General features: G+C 43.9%; 1 protein-coding gene across 4 annotated transcripts in view; it reads right to left on the reverse strand.

Moving 5' to 3' along the window:
• Positions 1 to 1,437: 1,437 nt before the first annotated feature.
• The window catches only part of tmcc1a (transmembrane and coiled-coil domain family 1a), a 45,600-nt gene continuing 28,461 nt past the window's right edge, over positions 1,438 to 18,576 (reverse strand). For 3 of the 4 annotated variants that reach the window (XM_086033421.1, XM_086033412.1, XM_086033430.1), the window contains 4 exons: positions 8,934 to 9,179; positions 7,910 to 8,595; positions 5,989 to 6,124; positions 1,438 to 3,310 (listed from right to left, as the gene is read on the reverse strand). In XM_086033421.1, the coding sequence (XP_085889547.1) occupies positions 2,996 to 3,310; positions 5,989 to 6,124; positions 7,910 to 8,595; positions 8,934 to 9,179 (1,383 nt within the window). In that variant the 3' untranslated portion in view covers positions 1,438 to 2,995. Of the gene's footprint in view, positions 3,311 to 5,988; positions 6,125 to 7,909; positions 8,596 to 8,933; positions 9,180 to 11,047; positions 11,390 to 18,576 lie in introns of those variants that run through there. The other variant, XM_086033440.1, reaches the window with a different exon arrangement.

Consider the following 18,576-nt stretch of genomic DNA (forward strand, 5'->3'; position numbering starts at 1 on the left):
TAATTGCTTCTTCACCATGACAACGAACCTGTCTGCTCACAACGCCCTGAGCATCCACACTTCATGGCCGGGCTGGAGCAACCCGCTACTCACGTGACTTGGCTCCGTGTATTTATGTCTATGTTTATTTTTGTCTTTTCCAAGGTTATTATCAACAAGGGGACCGGTTTTGAAGACGACGGTCGTGACAATGGAAATGTGTGGTTTCGATTTTTTTCAAAGAATAAAATCTTTTGTGACACCAGTCCTGGAACTTTTTTGACACACTTTGTGTACTTCACAGTGGACGTTTAATTGTTCTTGCTGTCAACCATTGTCACTGGTGGCAAGGATAGATGAACAAGTCTTTGTGGTGACTAATTGTCAGACCAACGACGTGAAATTATATAATTCCCCACGGCACACCTAATTATTTTTCTCGTGGCACAAACTGCGCCGCCAAATGACATGAACATACTTAAGTTACAGTTAGTATTTCTACTTTTTTTTTTTTTGCAGGTGACTTCAAAATTATGATTATATCCACCAAGTGAGCAGACGTGCTCTCGCGTTTCATCCTGTCAACAGTTTGAAATGATCCAATAAATCACTTGATCGCCACTTGCCAATTTGACTGATCACACGTCAAGTAGTTATGCATGTGTCATACGTGCCCTGAAGATGGCCCACTCGACGACCGGACTTCCGCTCATCTTGAGGTTAATGGCAGGTCATAAGGTCACCATCCCCACGTATCTCTCAGGGCTCCTCTCAGATGACCTGTGCACATCCGAGTGTTCGGTCACAGTAAAAGGCCGTGAAAGTGCAAGCAGATGGCTACATGAGCACACCTTTCCACTTGTTGACAGTCGCTATTTTTTTTTTCTCGCGCTCGGTCTACACTCATACATATTCAAGCAGAACACAAGCGCTCCCACTCACGATTTTCCGTTTTTGTCTCTGCGTGGAGTGCGCATATGCTCGCGCATTAGAATGGAAATTAATGTTTTTTCAATTGGAGTGCAGACTTATCCCGGAATGAATGTTAATACCCACAGTTGATGCAAATCGTTTCAGCACACGTCTTGTGTGCCCTTTATGTTCCACAGGTTTGGGTAAAAAGGGCAACATGAAGTACACACAGCGCTGACGGCCTATAACGTGGGTGAGGTAGTGGAGGGATCACCTTGACAGCATTGCGAGACAAAAACGGTCCTTCCATCCCAACCTGTTTCCTTCATGATAACCACAAACACCACACTCATCTCACCTCTCCCGGATCACAGCGCCCACAACTTTCCACGTTACAATAAAGGTTCAACAGCGCCATCGTATGGCCACACGATGACATTGGTTTTCTGTGCTTGGGAGGGTGTGCATCGTCAACCGCGCAGACAAACGGGATTTCATTAGAGCAAGACAGGGGAGACTTGAGCAACAAGAACAAAAGCACGCCAGTTAGCCAGGAAAGTATTTTTTTTAATCGATTCCACACTTGGAAAAGCGTATTAGAAGGCACTGGAGTGGTTTATCATGTAAACCAACGTCAAGGTCAAGATGAGGTCAAACAACAGATCGCTGCCAATTCACTAAAACGGAAACATTTTGCATTTCATTTATGGAATCGAGATGTTTTGCCATCCCGCGATCCCGACCTGAGTGGGCTCTTTGTTGAGGTTTCGCAGACGACCGTCGCGATCAACGGCTGGAGCCATCCGATATTGAATTGAGCGTTAAAGTGCCAGTGTACAGTTCCATCAGGTCATCTGCGTGGTAATCAGGGCGGACTACTTGGCGTGCTAGCTCATCTTGACAAGATGCAAGTGCGGCAGGCCCACAAAATGCACAAAGAGTGAGTTTCACAAACAACTTCACATAAACAAGCCCCAGACATAAATCAAATGGTAAAACCATTGTCACCATCAAATCAAGTGTGGCCGATCACGACAGACCTGTTGGGTCGTCCTCAGCCGCCTGTCGGGCAAGCCTGGCTTGACTCGGGTTTGGCACTGCCGGGTCAGTTCGCCATAAAATAAAGCAGGATAAGCACGGAGATAAAAAGCAGGGGGAGTGCGCGATGAAAAGGACACCCTCTGAAATGTGCAGATTTAACTAGCTGACAGTAGAAACGCTGCACGCTGAGGATACAAAGCAGCAGCAGCAGCAGCCTCCCGGCACATCTGAGATGGGGCTCGATAAGCGCCCGTGGTCTCAAGTCAGCCTGGCACGAGGGAGACAATTTAAACGCTAAATTGCTTTTACCGGGACGATGGACTTTTGTCATGTATTGAACAACACATCCGGCTCACGTCATTTGTCTTCATTTCACAGGCGCACGCTGTTAATGCGGCAGACAATGACCAGATGCTGTTAGGGAGCAGTTTTATATGGCGAGCAGCCCATCCCAGCCAGCATTGCTTCCTAAGTTTGGCTCATACACACTTGAGGTTGAAATCACAAACTGCGTCACTTCAAAAAGGAAATTAAAAGCGCATTCATTTTGCAATTAGAAACGGGGAGGAAGCACAAAAAAAAGTCAGGAGTCATCGGGACTCAAAGGTTCCGCGTTTCATCTCGGCAAAAAAAAAAAAAAAAAAAAAAAAGAAGGGTTGAGGTTTTGGTTGTCGACCAATCGCTGCAATTCACACACGTTTGAGGTGAGCTGACTAAAATCCTCCCCGAATGTGGAGTGTCATGCTACATCGTACTGAATAAAATAAGGTTAATTACAAATAACGATTAAAATCTATAAATAAAAAAAACAACAACTGTAAAACACTGTGTTATGTGAGGGATATCATCACAAGAGTTGAAAAAATGTAAACAGTCCGGTCCTTCTTGGACTCGGGTTCTCCATCTCCGAGTCGACCCCGAGCCGCTTCCCAAATGAGCTCAGGTGAACTTTCGGCGCCGCCGAGCCCAAAGCCATCCTTGTCACAGCTCGTCAAACTTGCGGCGCTTCACCTGCCGTAAGCAAAAAAAAAAAACGTGTGCCCATTTCAACGCGCTGCAGCGGTCATCCCGGGGGCCGCAGGGCTTGCTGCGTGTAACCCGAGAGCACGTCCCAGTTTCTCCACAGGAAGGTCGTGAGGATGACGAGGAGGAGGGTGGAGAGTGAGCGGGAGCGCGTCTTCATCAGCGGCACCACGCAGTTGGCCACGGTCGACACAAAGACCAGGAGGACGGCCATCAGGGCCAGCAGCACGTTGATCAGTTTGCCCAGCAGCGTCCTGGCCGTGGCGTTTTCCAGACCCTCCAACTGAACCACCTGCTGCTGCTGCTGCTGGAGCTCCATCTTGGAAATTCGCGTCTGACACGCCTCCAGCGCCTCCTGCCGAAAGACATTTACAAACAGGTCACCAAAAAGTCCCCTGCGCTCAGCTGCTCGAATAACCTCCGCTCTCAAGGAGAAGTATGGAAACCCGTGTTTATAAAAGAGAAAAAAAAAAAAAAAGTACAAACCCCAAAGAGTAGTCTGGTACTGTTTAAAATGTAAGTAAAAAAAAAAAAAATAGAATACAATTGATTTGCAAATCCTTTTCAACCTATATTCAATTCACTATGCTCAAAATGATAACTTTTTTTGCGGGGCGGGGCCAATACTCATTTTAATTTGGATGCCTGCGTTACATTTTTAAAAAAGCTGGGGCAGGGGCTTGTTTACCTGTGTGTTACATCACCTTTCCTTTCACCAACACTCAATAAGCATTTGGGAACTGAAGACACTAATCGTTGAAGCTTTTCAGGTGGAATTATTGCCCATTCCTGCTTGATGTACTACTTCAGTCACTCAAACAGTCACAATTTCAACGGGGGACATGTCTGGACTGCTGGCAGGCCAGTCGAGCACTCACACTTTTACTACAAAGCTACGCTGCTGTAACATGTGCAGAATGTGACTCTGCATTGTCTTGTCCCTCAAAAAGATGTTGCTTGGATGGCAGTAAATCTTGCTCCAAAAACTGTAAGTAACTTTTAGGCAATTAATGGCGCCTTCAGGGATGTGCAAGTTACACATGCAATGGGCACTAACATCATAGATGCTGAATTGACATTCCTTTATAGGCAGTTTTGTCTGTTTTTTTTTCTTAAGGACCGCTAGACCACAATTTGGGGTTTTGTGTGTGTATTTTTTAATGGTACTGCAATTTCACCCATTCCTGATATGCGTGCAAAATTTGGTGAGTTTCGAAGCAAGTTAAAGGAGAAGTGGCGTAGAAGACCTAGAGTGGGTCATGGTCTATTCTTGGCTTGCTTATTCCTTCCTTTTTTGGCTTTTTCTTTTTTCCTGTCCTCTATTTGCATGTGCGATGTCGGGCCCCAATGACCTCAAAACCCATGCGGAATACAGCCCAGCTACGCCGCTGCTCATACGTAAAGCACATGAAACTGTAGATTTGCATAGAGTATTCTCAGCCAAAATATCCTTGGCCCGCTTTCCCCCACAGTGCATAACTTGCGAAATCCGAGCAACTCATATTTTATGTTTTACGTTGTATTTATGGCCGGTCAGAAACTGTGGGCGGGTCGGATGTGGCCCCGGGCCATAATTTGCCCAGGTCTGCTTTAATTTCAAACAAGTGTTTTTTTGAGCATTCCTCAACTTTCCCTGACTTTGGATGCCAAGAGCCCAAGCTTTTTGGGGAACGTGTTGCAGGCATCAAATTCAAAATGAGAGACCATTTTTGCCCCCGCCCCCAACAAAAATCTTGTGTGCTCCGCTCCCATTAATTTCCAAACGCAGCTAGCACTGGCGCATCGTGTCCCCAGGCAGAGCGGCTAGTGCACGCCCCCCCGGCACTCCCTTTTGGTGCACTCTGAATAACCGAATGGCCAATTTAAGCATTGCTCAGGGATTCCGAACGGTCGGCGTGAACCAGTGCATGCTCAGAGTGTATTTCAGAACGTGCCTTTTGTAAACACATAAAATGCCAAATTAGCAGATAATTTTAAAAAATGATCGAGCACCCTACTTATGTGTGTTCATTCAGGTTTGGCTGAAAATTCACACGTCAATCATTCACATAGCCGACAACAAACAATTCTCTTAAGGCCATCTATGGGGAATATCTTGCTTCACTGAGCCCGTTGACATTACCTCCATGTCGCTGCTGTCCCTCTTTTATTTTTATCCTGCCTTATAAGACCCCAACAACTCAATCAATGAAGAGCTCATCTGTTGTTGACTTTCCCTCCCTCAATTTTGGTATGTTTTACGTTGTGTTGTCACTCGAAGAGGTCGAAAAAAGTAACAAGCCCATTTTGGCAGTAAGGAGTACAAAGTGCAAAATGTGATAAGGTGACTTAATTTCTCCCCTTCTCCTTGAAGATAAACAAATAATGAGTCAATTCACCACATTATAAAATCAAAATCAATTTAAGGCGTTTCTGTTCAGTGTAGGGCATAAAAGTAAAAAGACTACTGAAGTACCTGAAAAATCTACTGAAGTTACTTCCCACCACAGTTGAACACACAGTCATTGAAAACCAGACCGTGAGCACCCCCTTCTGGTCAGAAAAGGAATTTGCTGACAAGCAGCAGCAGAAACAGAAGTTACCTCCAAAGAAGGCTTCTGTTGTGCCTAAACAGACAAATTGGGAGGATGGCAGCATTGTTGTTTTCGTGACGCCTCGTCCGCATGAGCTCACGGACACCAGCAAGACAACGTGAGGGTGGCAATGACAACACGCCTCCATACTCCAAACTCAACGTCCTTGTTCTTTTTTTTTTTTTTTTTTAAGTTGCGCTTATCCTGTTCAGGGCTACAGTTGGGCTGGAGCCTAGAATGGCCGACTTTGGGCGGGCACGTGTGGAGACGGACAACCAGTCACACTCATTCACTGTCATCAGTGACAAAGTCAAACTCATTCAACATTTTATACAAAAACAAATCATTCTGTTAGAACTTTGAGAGATTAACGGCCATATGTATGCGCTAGGATTTATTTCAGGGCTTCAATTTCCGATTTTCAGGGAAGAGTTTTGGTCGAGCAACAGACGAGACCAACCTGAATGTCTCGCGCCCTCTCGTACGACTGGTAGGCGATCTTCTCCTCCATGCTGGCCAACTCCTGTTTCAGGTTCAGGATCTCATTCTGGTGAAGTTCTGTCAGGTCATTCAGCTGCTCCTCCAAGCGTTCGCACCTGAACGCACGCACACACACACACGCGCGTGTGTGTGTTGGGGGCGTAATGATCTTAAAGAGGCGCACGCTGTAGAAGTGGACACAGCAGCCGCCTGACTCAAGCGTTGACAAGATTAGGACGCGCTACATCATCTGCGGATCCAACGGTCAAATCAGAGTGTGTCCGTGACAAAACGCACCAATGGGCAGTAGTTACTTGGAAATAATGTAGACGAGAGCTTACATTGGCATGAAAATCCAATAACAATGAGAACAAAGCTGTGAATGTTCAGTGTGGGGTGCGTCACAGCAGTGACACGAAAAATCGTTGAAGTAAATGTTTAAATTGCATAATGTTACAGTGGCTTGATTTTCTTTAATCCAGTTTTGTTAACGGTACACACAGTTCAGTTGTATTTAACTATGTTGTGTTCTGTTGTATTTGCGTTGTTTTATGTTAAATGTTCTGTAAAGCGATTTGTTACAGATATGGCTGTTGTAAAAGCACTGTATAAATAAAGCTATATTGTATTGTTTTTAAACTACATTTGTTTTAAGTTATTCAGTTTTCAAACTTTTTTGGGGGTACAATTCACATTTAACTTATGCACAATTGTCTCGTTATTGGAGTACACGTTTTATTTTCCTCTATTTAACGCTATATAAGGCAGGATACATTCTTATTTTATACGTGGTACCGTGTATCAAATAAGAAGGTATCCTATCCTGCCAGACATTTTGAGCTCAATGTTTTGTTAAAATTATTTAAATGAGCAAAAGTGTTTTTATAAAATAAATGAAGACGAGGTTTTATTATTATAATTTTTTTTCATAATGAAAAAGACCTTGAAGTGCAAGTTTAGGCACCTTCCTTTACACGTGGACCGCGCATTACAAAATAATCCCCACAATATTGAAAAAGTAAAAAAAAAAAAAAAAAAGTTAAGCCAAGGAACCAGGCAATTGTTGCTAATGATAACAGGTGCTAGCCACTAACGCCGGAGACTTGTGCCGTATCATACGATGACAGCGTAATCAACTAGCCGTTTGTTAGCGTCCTAAATTAGCGACTAAATATGATTTCGGGATGGCGTTGTGTTGAGGTAGGTGGCAAAAGGAAGTCAAGTTAGTTGTTATGCCACCACGCAGGTCAACTTGCGTGGCGGCATAGCACGTGCACTCACAGGACACATGCCACCATTTGTGTGGCTTCACTTCCACTATACAAAAGAGCACAAAGTACAAACAACTGGACGGGTCGGAACTTTAAAGGTGGGACCCAAATGAGTCAAGTTTACAAGTCCTACAAAGCCAATGTCTAAAAACATGGCCGCGACTTGCATGTTTGGTTTGGCAGTTTTTATGCGGGATGCCCTTCCTGACGCAACCCAACTTTTCATTTATTTATTATCTTAAATCCGGGCTCGGGACCGGCAGTGGCTGGGAACCGACTGCACGCACGAAACAGCAGCATGTGCCACGTCACTGCTAGGGTGTCTAAACACAGAGCTACAGCGCTTTGAAGCCTTTTTTAGGGGAGGCGGCTAATGAGTCTACAATTGTAAGGCCTGCAAGGACAATCAAGTCTTTCTACAAAATTCTGCAAGCGAGGAAGGAATACGTTGAGAGTCCAAACGAGTGTGACGGAATACATGTGGGCACTGCGCGGCCTGAGATAAGTCAGCACCTATCTCGGAATTATCAGCGTGAGTGCCAAGGATTACCTTGGAAAGTTTGGAGGGTATTCACTTAACTGGGACTTTACCTGATCACTCTTGCATGCGGTCGCTTCAAAGAGGCTTACCTGAAGCGTTCCTCCTGCAGCGCCTGCATGACCAGCGTGTAGTCTCGCTGATAGTGACTCTTCAAGCTATCCAGACTCTCCTCCAGCCTGGCCTGGCTCTCCCTCAGCTCCTGGACCTCCTGCAGCAACATGTCCAGGCCGGAGGCGTGAGCCCTCTCCAGCGTGTTCCCCTTGGAGCTGGGGGGGCCGCCGGGCGCGCCCGCCAAGCTGTTGGCCCCCGCCGAGCCCGACGTGGCGCTCGAGCAGTCGTCCTCGCTGCCGTATTTGGGACTGGACTGGAGGTGATGGCCGGCGGCGCCCAGCGAACGAGCCACCACGACGCCTTCTTCCCCCGAGGGCTCGTCCAGCGAGTCTTTGAGAGACGCGATGTTGTCGGCGCTGCCGAACTTGTTCCGGATCAGCGACGCGATCTCCCGCGGTTTGGAGACGACGGCCCCGGCGGCCGAGTGCGTGGCTTGGGAGAAGCTGGACAAGCCTCCCTTGACGCTGTCCACCACGCCCTCGCTGAAGCCCGTCACTTTGGCGCCCACGTCCTTCAAGCCTTGCTGCATGTCCCGAAGAACGTCCTTGGGTTGCCGAGGGATTCCGTTGTGCTCCGCTTCCCTCAGCTTGCGGTGGTAGTGATCCAGTTTCCTCTGCAGCTGCTGAATGGTCTGCGCTGACTTCTGGTTCTTTTTCTCAAAAACCTGACAGCGACAGCAGCATTCCATTTCAAAATCAACGATTCACAGAGCTCAAGTTGAACGAGATGATTGTAGGGGAATAAAATGAACTACAACCTTTTCAGGCGAACTTCTCTAAACCTTTCAAATGATCCACGAATCAAGCAAGCAATTAATGTTTAGCGCAAGTTCAATTAGGTTCACCTGAAAAGGTTATATTACATTTTAGGTTGCTCTTGAAATTCTCCTTGAAAATATTGAAATGTTCGTAACATTTTGAGAGCAATGCATATTGCCTGCCACTAAATAATAGCTAGCAAGATCATTTGAAAAACTTCTGTTAAATATTAACGTTATCCTACCTGCTTAATGCGTGTGCTTTGCTGTTTGTCCGCATTGTTTGCCAGTTTGAGGTACTCGGCAACATTGTCGTCTCGGGCTGTCTGCTCGATCTTAATCTGTTCGGTGAGTTTGAGGATCTTCTGCTGCAGCTGGGCAATCGCCTGCTTGGTGCGCTGAGGATCCAGAGTCGCATCCTCCGCCGCCGAGTACGAAGCGTCGAGCGCAGGGGGGATTTGGCCCAACCCGCTCACCTCCGAGCGCTCGATCTGTGACCACGACACAGGAAGACAACTTGAAAGTCACTTGGAGCAAACGACTTCAAGGGGAATGAAAAGTATTAGTGGCGTCGTCAGTTTTTTTTTGTTTGTTTGTTTGCTGACAGACTCAGAAGTAGGTTCTGCTTTTCTGCGAAAAGTCAGCTGAAAAGTGAGAAGTCGAGGAGGCCACTTGCGGTCAATCTTTGGATGTCTCATGAACTTTTTTTCGTTGCATTTCAACCTTTACAATGAAAAGAAAGTCAAAAGAAGAAACCCAACAGGACGCTAAGCGTGGCCTTAACTTTTTTTTGTGCCAAGTAACGATGTCATTTACAGCAGATTGAGGTAGCTCCACCGTTAGCTTTCGCTGTTATCTCCCTGCTTGCTAACTTTTTCCAGCGGAACCTCTCCCACCTGTCACACTTCGACTGCAATCCGCCCTCAAGCTGCTTTTAGCCGTCAGCTAATAGAAACCGAAAACTAGTTGTATCCCTGTGCGGCGTAAGGCGCACATTCCATCTTTGCATCCTTGATGATCATCCAATCACAAATCTAATATTGGTTGAAAGAAGTCCAAAAATCATTGCATTTTGGTAACAAAAAAAAAACTATTTTTACGTTATTTATAGAAATGTAGCGTACTGGCATGGTATATTTGTTTTATTCTCTTTATTAGAATCACAAATGAGGAACACTAGCTTTTTATTGCATGAGTGAGGCAATCATTTTTTTAAAAATAAAAATGCTAAAAATAATTTTGTGATCTTGTAAATGACAATGTGACACTGATTCCATCCATTTTCTGAACCACCTATTGTAATTAGTGGATTTTTTTAACAGAATTAGACCTGTTTGTCTTGATCATTATGCCAAAATCAACTAGTGAATTAGAAAATTAAATTAAAAAACACTTGAATCAGAACTTCCCCATGTTATTATGGTAAGAGTTGTAGTCCTCCGCTTTTACCGCTTTAATTCGGGTTAATCAGCAATAAAAAGTTATTTTTAAAGTTGTTAAGTGTTTTATTTCTTTATAATAGTTTTCACTTCTATATTGCATTACCGGTATAGTTTTTCTTTTAGCCACACACTGGTTAAAAAAAGGTAAGTATAATTTAATTTGGGGGCTGGAATGGATTAATTGCATTTCAATGGGGAAAATGACCTTCGTTTATGAATGTTTAAGGTTGCAAACCTAAAGTTTCTAATGTCTCAAGGAACACCGAAACAATCCTAATGATCTTGTCTCATTTTACTCAGAAAAGTAATTTTTCACTGTGGAATGTGGGGCAGGTTAGTTGAACACAAAGCTGATGAAGTCACATGAGGAAGACATTACTTTGGCTTGTGTTCTATGAATGGCAAAAGGTGGATAAAGGTGTTAATTAACTTGATCTTGCCATCAGGTGGAAGAGCATTTCATTGTTTTGCCCGTCATTATCACTGACATAGATAGATAAGGAAATACACAATAATTGTAGTAAATAATATAATTTCGGACCAAGTGAAACTGGACTAACCGCAGTGCATCGAATGATCTGATCTCTCTAGCAATGTAATCGTCAATTGAACGGAAACCACATGCGCATTGCGCATCGGTTGGGAATTACAGTACTGCTAAAATGTGCAAATTGGGAATGCACTTTATTTTAATTCGGTTTTTTTTTTGGTGAAAAGCGCCGTTGAAATAAAACGTATGTCTTTTCTCACGCTGTGCTCTAAACGTGCACAGGATTTGCTAATCCTTCGCAACCGGTCAGTAGACACTTGATATTGAGATCAAAGACTCGGTGAACACGTTTTGATAATAAGACTTTTTTTTTCAGGAGGAAAACAAATGCGTAAAAAAACAATAACACACCCACAAGAAAGCTCACCTTTCCGTTGCTCAAACGCAGGAGCTGTTCCCAGTGCATTTTGTCCAAACAGGACGATCGTTTACTTTGACCCAGCCACACCAAGGCGTAAACAAAGCCGCGACGTCATTATCCGTTCGTCTTTATGTTGACACTTCTTGACAGCCCACAATTTTGTCTGCCTGTCGTCTGTCTGTTTGTATGAGACACTGAACCGGCGGCCGCTCCAACCCGACTCGCTCGTCTTGTTGTGAAACTTGTGATACTCAAGCCAAGCGGAGAGAACAGCCACAGAGAGTAAAAGCCTTGCCTATCATCACTTCCAGCCCCGCCCCCAAATGACATCATCGTGGGGGCGGTGAAGCCTGTCACTAAAGCAAGACTGAGGAGATTGAACCTTTCTTTCTCAACTGCTCGGGGCAAATTTGACCATTACGAAAAAACGCTATCATTGTCATTCTTTCGCCCTGAAATTTGATGACTTTCCCTAAAGTTATGGTGTTGTCGTTTCAACCGTCTGTGTTTACACCACATTAGCGCATACACCAACATGCACCTGTTTGTCTTTGAAACGTAGATCAAAGGAAAAACAGTGTAAGAAACGGAGTCGCAATAAAAGTCAAGTCACTGCAATAAAAACTAATGGAATGTTGTAAAACAGTGGCTCTCCCAACTTTTGACACCAAGTAGCAACTCCCAAAATATTACGCTCGCCAAGTAGCACCATTATGACTGGTATTAAAATACAATAACATAGTAGCCAAAGTGTTCAACAAAAACAAAGCAAAGCGTTTTTATTCCTAAAAAGTATACTGTATCATTGTAAGCCATGGTAACAATTATGCAGTTTGAACATTAGCACTACGCTTAAATAAGAACATTGGGGGAAAAAACGGTCTTTCATTAACGATTTATACATTGCATGTAATGGTTAAAAAATTATATCTAAATAAATGTTGACTAGCAAACACTTCTGAAAGATGTAATGCAAATGTGAAATGCAAACGGGTGTGGTGTGTAAATGTGTTGTGGTGTAAAAAAATAAAACTGAACCGTGTTTAGAAAATGTAGGTTGTATGCATAGCTACAAGCTTCATTCTAAATGATATGCTTGATTTCATAATATAAATGTGCATTTCATTTATATTTGTCCAGCAATTTTTTTGCGTTCAACTAAAAATGTACTAAAAATTTTTTTACTGAAAACTTGCGGTCCGTTTATCGCCGGGTTACCCTTCCGCTGTCCGTTTATCTGCCATTTTGTACGCCCGGACAAAATAGTAATCGCCAGAGATGGGCATTTTACCCTTTTTTGCTGGACCCTCCTCCATCTTCTGTCTGCGACCTGGGTACCCTTCAGTTCTCGTTCCTCCGTCCTTGTTCATAAAAATAATCGTCCTCAGACCGCGTCCTCGTCCTTTAAAAGCGCTTCCGTCCTTACATTCCGTCGGAATAATTAATGCAAAATAATGCAATGTTATTTTAGGAGGAGAATTCCGCTTCATGGTCATAGCTTTCAGTGTATGGCGGAACTGATATGACCAGTCAGGTTCGGATAGATTTCTACATGACCCGTCAGGTTTTGATATTTTTAAGGCCCTGATACACCAAAAAGACGCTGGCTAACAGTGACAAACCCCGTGTGGCATCCGGCCGACTGTCAGCACGCCACGCTGGAGGAATACACCGCAACGACAGACAGCGACGCTGACCATTAAAGTACCTTCTGCACATGCATGAGATGTAATACCCTTCCATACCATCGGCGGCAGTAGTCAACATTTCTCATGGTTAGAAAACTCCAAAAACTGTTGACCGGGGGCAGATGGTAAAAACGTAAACAATGCATTCAGTTCTCCTCTTCGCTCACGATTAAATCCCATGCGAAGTAAACCATCACGTTCTTGACACGGTATTGTGAAATACTTAAATTGTCAACCCTCACTCTTGTACTTATAAGAAGATTAAGGCAGCGGAGGCGTGCTCACTGTTTTTCCGCATTTGTCACTTCCCGTTGGTGCTCCGCGCGCTGATTTGCTAGCTAACAGCCAATCGGAGTGACCAAAAGTCACGACTGGCGACGCCGATTCAACATAGGTAAACGCCCCCAGACGCTTAGAGACGGGTTACGGCACTACGACGGCGGCCACTACACCAATCAGACGGCGCTTAAAGACGCCACAACGCTTCAGGACCTCCGACGTCGGTTTGGTCTATCAGGGCCTTTATAGTCTAGAGATGTCCCAAACAAGGACATACTTCGCATGCAAAGGGATAAGGTTTGTACTCAATGTTAACAGTTAACAAAATAAAATTGCTATCCACCTTCTTCCTTGCCAGTGAAATGGGCGTCCACTTGAGGGCAGACTATGCCTGTGAGAACAATACTGCAGGGAGGGAACGCACATGAAAAAGAGCTTTTTAAAAGAATCCAACACAACACGTCAGCCGGTACTTGACCGGGTTGCATGCATGGATGCTTCTTTGTTTTTTGGGGGGGGTTGTTTTTGTGTGGGGGTATGGACTGATTAAATGTAAGGACTGATGCGCTTTAAAAGGACAAGGACGGACGGGGACGGAAGACATTTATTTCATGAATAAGGACGGAGGGGTGCCCAGGTCGTGGACGGAGGACCGACTGGCAAAATAGGGTTAAGTGTCCATCTCTGCCTGTAAAACGGTATTAAAAAAATTATGGTCACATTTATGATTCACTTTACAAGCAAAGCACAGTAAATTTAATCACTGTTTAACCCTCTTGACGAGCAGCCAAGACTACGTCATGAATCAGAGAGCAAGAATAGCCCGCTGAGCCGGCACGGCACACGACTGACAAGTGACACCTCACAGCAGCACCTGCTCTCTTCTTGGCAAGAAACAACCGTTATTAATATGAATTGAACGACAAGACCGGGTGTGTAAGTGTGTGCGCGCGTGTGCGTGGGTGCGTATGTGAGGGGCTCAGGACACTAGCCAACAAGTTAAAAAAATATATTTTATTCAGAGACGCAAGCAAACTTTCCTAAATAAATTATTTGCGTTGATTCCAAATCTGACCTTGTTTTTTTCCCAGGTTTTCATAATAATAATAATAATAAGAAGAAGAATAGTAATAATAAAAATAATAATAAAAATAACAATAACAATAATAATAATAATAATAATAATAATAATAATAATAATGTGCAATATTGTAATATATTTAGTAAATGTATGAATTAAGGGTTAGTTTCAGGTGGTATTTTTTAAAAAGTCATAGCTATAAATTACAACGCTTGGTCAAATTTATATTGCGCAAGCTTGTGTAGGTGAAATTCAAAAACACACATTTTAAATATCTCAAAAACCTGATGGAACAGAATTGCTCTTCACGGTGATCGTTCTGGCACATCAAACTAACAATGTTATTCCCACCAACGCCAAACCATTTACAGATTACGGACAACGTGGACTTGCTCCTTGCTATGCTTCCCCACTGGATACTCTTCCATATTTGAAACATAGCTCGGCTGCAGTGCGAACAGAGTCAAGTGACCGGATCCTGCCCACTGATTCGTTGAATGATTATCACTTCCTCCTCCTCTGCCGTCGATGCTTTGCCGAATGAGGATTTCAGCATTTCCTCATACTTTGCGGCCATCGACTGACTCGTTATGCTTTTCGAGGCAGTATTAATACTCGCTAATGTAAAGTTGCACATCGTGAAAGCAAGATTGATGATATCCATGACGGTATATATATCGCCCACCCCTACACAGATGTGTCTAGATCATGGTTGCACCCCTGGTCTAGATTATCAGCCACCCAGGTCAAAGGTTGAATCAAGACAACAGACAACAAACAAGACGTCCAGCCTTGATTCAAACTTTACGGATTATTAGCAGGTAGTTTTTGTGTCATAGCTTTTCACTTGCTTCCAGCATATTTTTTTCCTTTACAAATCTTAATCGTGTATTACAACTCACTATTGCGATAGTAATACTGCTTATGAGTCAGTCTAATTTCAATTAAGAAATACCCCAATCCTGTAGGTGGCATAATGTATACATTTCAAGACATCGATGGGGTTATTTGAGGCGAGCTGTGTTAATTTGTTTAAAGTCAAACCGTTATATGCCGTTCTACTGGCATATAATTAAATAATAGTGCATTGCTTCCTTAATTACTTTCCCTTTCATTACCTTTTTTCAAGCCAAGTTTTTTGCAATGTATGTATGCCCTCTGACAGATGTTATCCTACAGATAAGGAGGGCAAAGGACAAGTCAGTTAAAGCCTTTGAGCTGGAGATCGAGGTACAAGACGCAGCGATAAGAAAGGCCGGGGTCGACCCGAGCACGCTGGCACCGTCAGCGCCGCTCACCACAAAGTCAGTCGATGATGTCATGTCACGGAAGGAATGGCTGCTCATTCAGGTGATCTGGTTACAGTTCAGCGCACAGCTCACTCTTCTGTTATGCTAGCGCACGTAGCCAAGAAACTTCATCACCAGCAACGCGCGCACACACACACTCCAGTGATAGCAGCGACAAATTGCGCTTGTAATCGAAAATGGTGAGTGGGAGCCGGAGGCAGAGGCAAACGTCAGTGTGACAAGCACTCCATTTACTGCAGTCTCGCTGAGTATGTATAAGTGAGTTTCATTTGCGGGGTTGTTATCAGTGGTGACCCCACTTGGATCAGACTTTTAACAGTCAGACAAAGACAACAAAGAGACTACATGGAGTTTTTCTCTTGCCCTGTGGCTCCTTTCACTTCAGGACGGCCCAAACTGGGTCCACCTGCTTCTGGGCCAGGTTGCGCAACAGCCTGTGATCCCAGTAAAGCTGGATAGAGCAGCTCAGACTTCACTTGGCCTTTCCTCAGACCTGAGAGGGCGAACACAGCCCGGCACTTATGCCGTATTGGTGCTATTGCCATCAAGAATTACACATTTGTAGAACAGATTTTGTCATTCATAGCACACCACGTTGCACTGTTATATGATGGGACAAGACTGGTAGATGTGTCACGGAAGTCCCTTGTGCTTTACCAAGACACACACATTAATTACATAATGGTGAGAGGAGTTACCATGGAAGACCTCAACCTTATAAACAACTTTAGGAAAAACTAGAAATGACATTGTAGGCCAGGATCTAACCTAGGGACACTTAACCCACTAAGGACGGGAGCGCATAACTGCATTTCTACCACTAAAGCCGGGAGCGCTGTTCCGTGTTTCTCCCTTATTACGTCGTTTTCGGTTTTGAATCCAATTCCAGCCAATGAAATGCATCAGGATATACATGTGACGGTGTCGTGAGTTGTCGGAGGACATCCAGATTGCGGGAGCTCTGATATAAATTTGCTGCTGACCCAAGATTAATAAACTGTGTGAAAGCCACGTCTAAATTCTCCAATTTTGGAGGGGATTATGTTTCTATCTGCTACAGGGACTGAGATATTAATTATTTTGTAGGTGGCGAAAATGTCAGGTTTTCAAGGGTGACTCCAAAGACGACCGTAGGTTTTAGAGAGATGTCTCACGAGGGGCTTCAGGCTTCAATGGGTTGAATTTGCTAATGCTTTTTTTTTTTTTTTTTTTTTCTGGATGGATGGATTGAAAATCCCACATAGTGTCACGTTTGGTCTGTTTTGGTTTGTTTGTTTGTTCCATGTTTTTCTCAGTGTTTCTGTGTCTGTCTGGTCATGATTATTGTGTCCACCTGTGTTCGTTCCACTCCCAAATGTTAGCCAATCAGCTCCTTCCTACCCTATGTGTCTTGTCCAGGTGGACAACCCGCGAGCAAGTAACTCAACGTCTGAAAGGCGTCCCTTTTTTTTCTCCTCTACAACGGACCTCTGGCGGTGCATCCGTACTTGGCAGTGCATTGTATTATTGAGTGTCAGTTTTGCACTAATCATTGATTTAGGTTTGAGTAAGACCAGGGAGAAAGGTGAAAGGCTAGTCACTGGCTGGTTGGCAAAATGACTTGCTGACAGACTGTTTGGTTCACAGAATTGACTGTCTACCTTCTCTCATGTTGATGATTTCGTTTCAGATGGTATATGCACTTTCTTCTTTCATTATTGCTTTAATTAAGACCAGATCTGAAATTTATTGTGTAAGTAAAATGCTGTTAATCCCAATGGATTGTTCTGTGTGTATTAAGTTAAATTGACTGGCATTTTGAGGTCAAAGAAAGAAGAATTAAGTTTAAATAAAAGTCATTCAAAATACTTCATTTTTCATTATTTTTTCATTTTACAAAGAAATCGTAATCGTAAAATTGGGTTTGAGAGAAAATAATCGTGATTTTCTTGTTAGGCAAAATTTAACAGCCCTAAAACCCACATTCTTACATAGAACGCTCATTTGATATAATGAATGCATCGGTTGGACTAAAAGGAGTTTTATTCTTACTTTTTTTTTTTTTTAAATCCCAAACACAAAACATGCTACCGAGCCATGTGACATTTACAGTATTCTTGTTTCCCCAATTGCACATGGTTTTACTTCCCGTACAACATGCCAATTAAGACTGTGCTCAAACATGTCACATAAGAAACTTCTTTAACATCAAAATCCGCTTTTTTTTCCCTCTAAAGGGCTCCAAAGCGGTAACAATGAATCCCATTCATTAGATATGGAAACTTACATAATCCCATGTGATGCTGGATAAGGCAGCATTTCGCACACACACATGCACACACACACACACACACGCGCACACACACACACACATAGGTTAAAATGATTGTACAACTTAATAGAAGTTGTCAACATTGTGTTTAAGGAAGGCGGATCTTAAAATCCTAATGTTGGAGTATGAGCATGAAGACAAGAAGCGGTAAAAGACTCACAGTGGTGGGGCTCAGAGGCGGAGAGGTGTCAGCAGCTACCAGGCTGAGGATGGCCTCCATGGCCAGAAGACACATACACACACGTGGGATTACAATTGCGTTTGTTCCGTCTCTTTGAGCGCGTTCCTACAGGAACGACAACAGTCGGCGGGGAGGTGACGATCGCAACTGCGGGTGACGGCACATCGCTCACTCAGGATAGATCCACTTCACTGCCCACTTGGCTCAAAAGCCCATTGGGAAAAGACTCCTCTTGACAGCAAAAAAATGGCTGAGCCGTGGGGATTTCTATTGACAGAATATCCAGAAACTGGAATCCTAAGAGCCATGACTTATACTGGCCTGAGCTCGCAGAGCATGTTCAATCTCAGTTGAGTCCATGGAACCAACATAGAAGCTTCAACAAGCACAGACAGCTTCTGGAGTGGATACCTTGTTGCTCAATCAGATGAAGTCTTCCAGGGCCGAAAGTGAAAGGAATCATCAGATCCTCAGAGAGAGGTGGAAACCAAAAGAACGAATCTGAGAGGAGTGAAGCAGCATGCATCGGGGAAGGGAAAAAAAAAAAAAAAACGTCCACGGGAAGCTGTTGCTGAGAGCGGGACAGAGTGAGCGAGGGAGCATAGAGCCGATGTGAAAAGCTTCACGCGAGTAGGGGGGGGCTTTTATTTGGTTGGCCGCTCCAAGCCCAATTACGTGGAAAGAG

The sequence above is a fragment of the Filicampus tigris genome, chromosome 1 (assembly GCF_054856515.1).
Source record: "Filicampus tigris isolate MCC_2025a chromosome 1, RoL_Ftig_1.0, whole genome shotgun sequence".
Lineage (NCBI taxonomy): Eukaryota > Metazoa > Chordata > Actinopteri > Syngnathiformes > Syngnathidae > Filicampus > Filicampus tigris.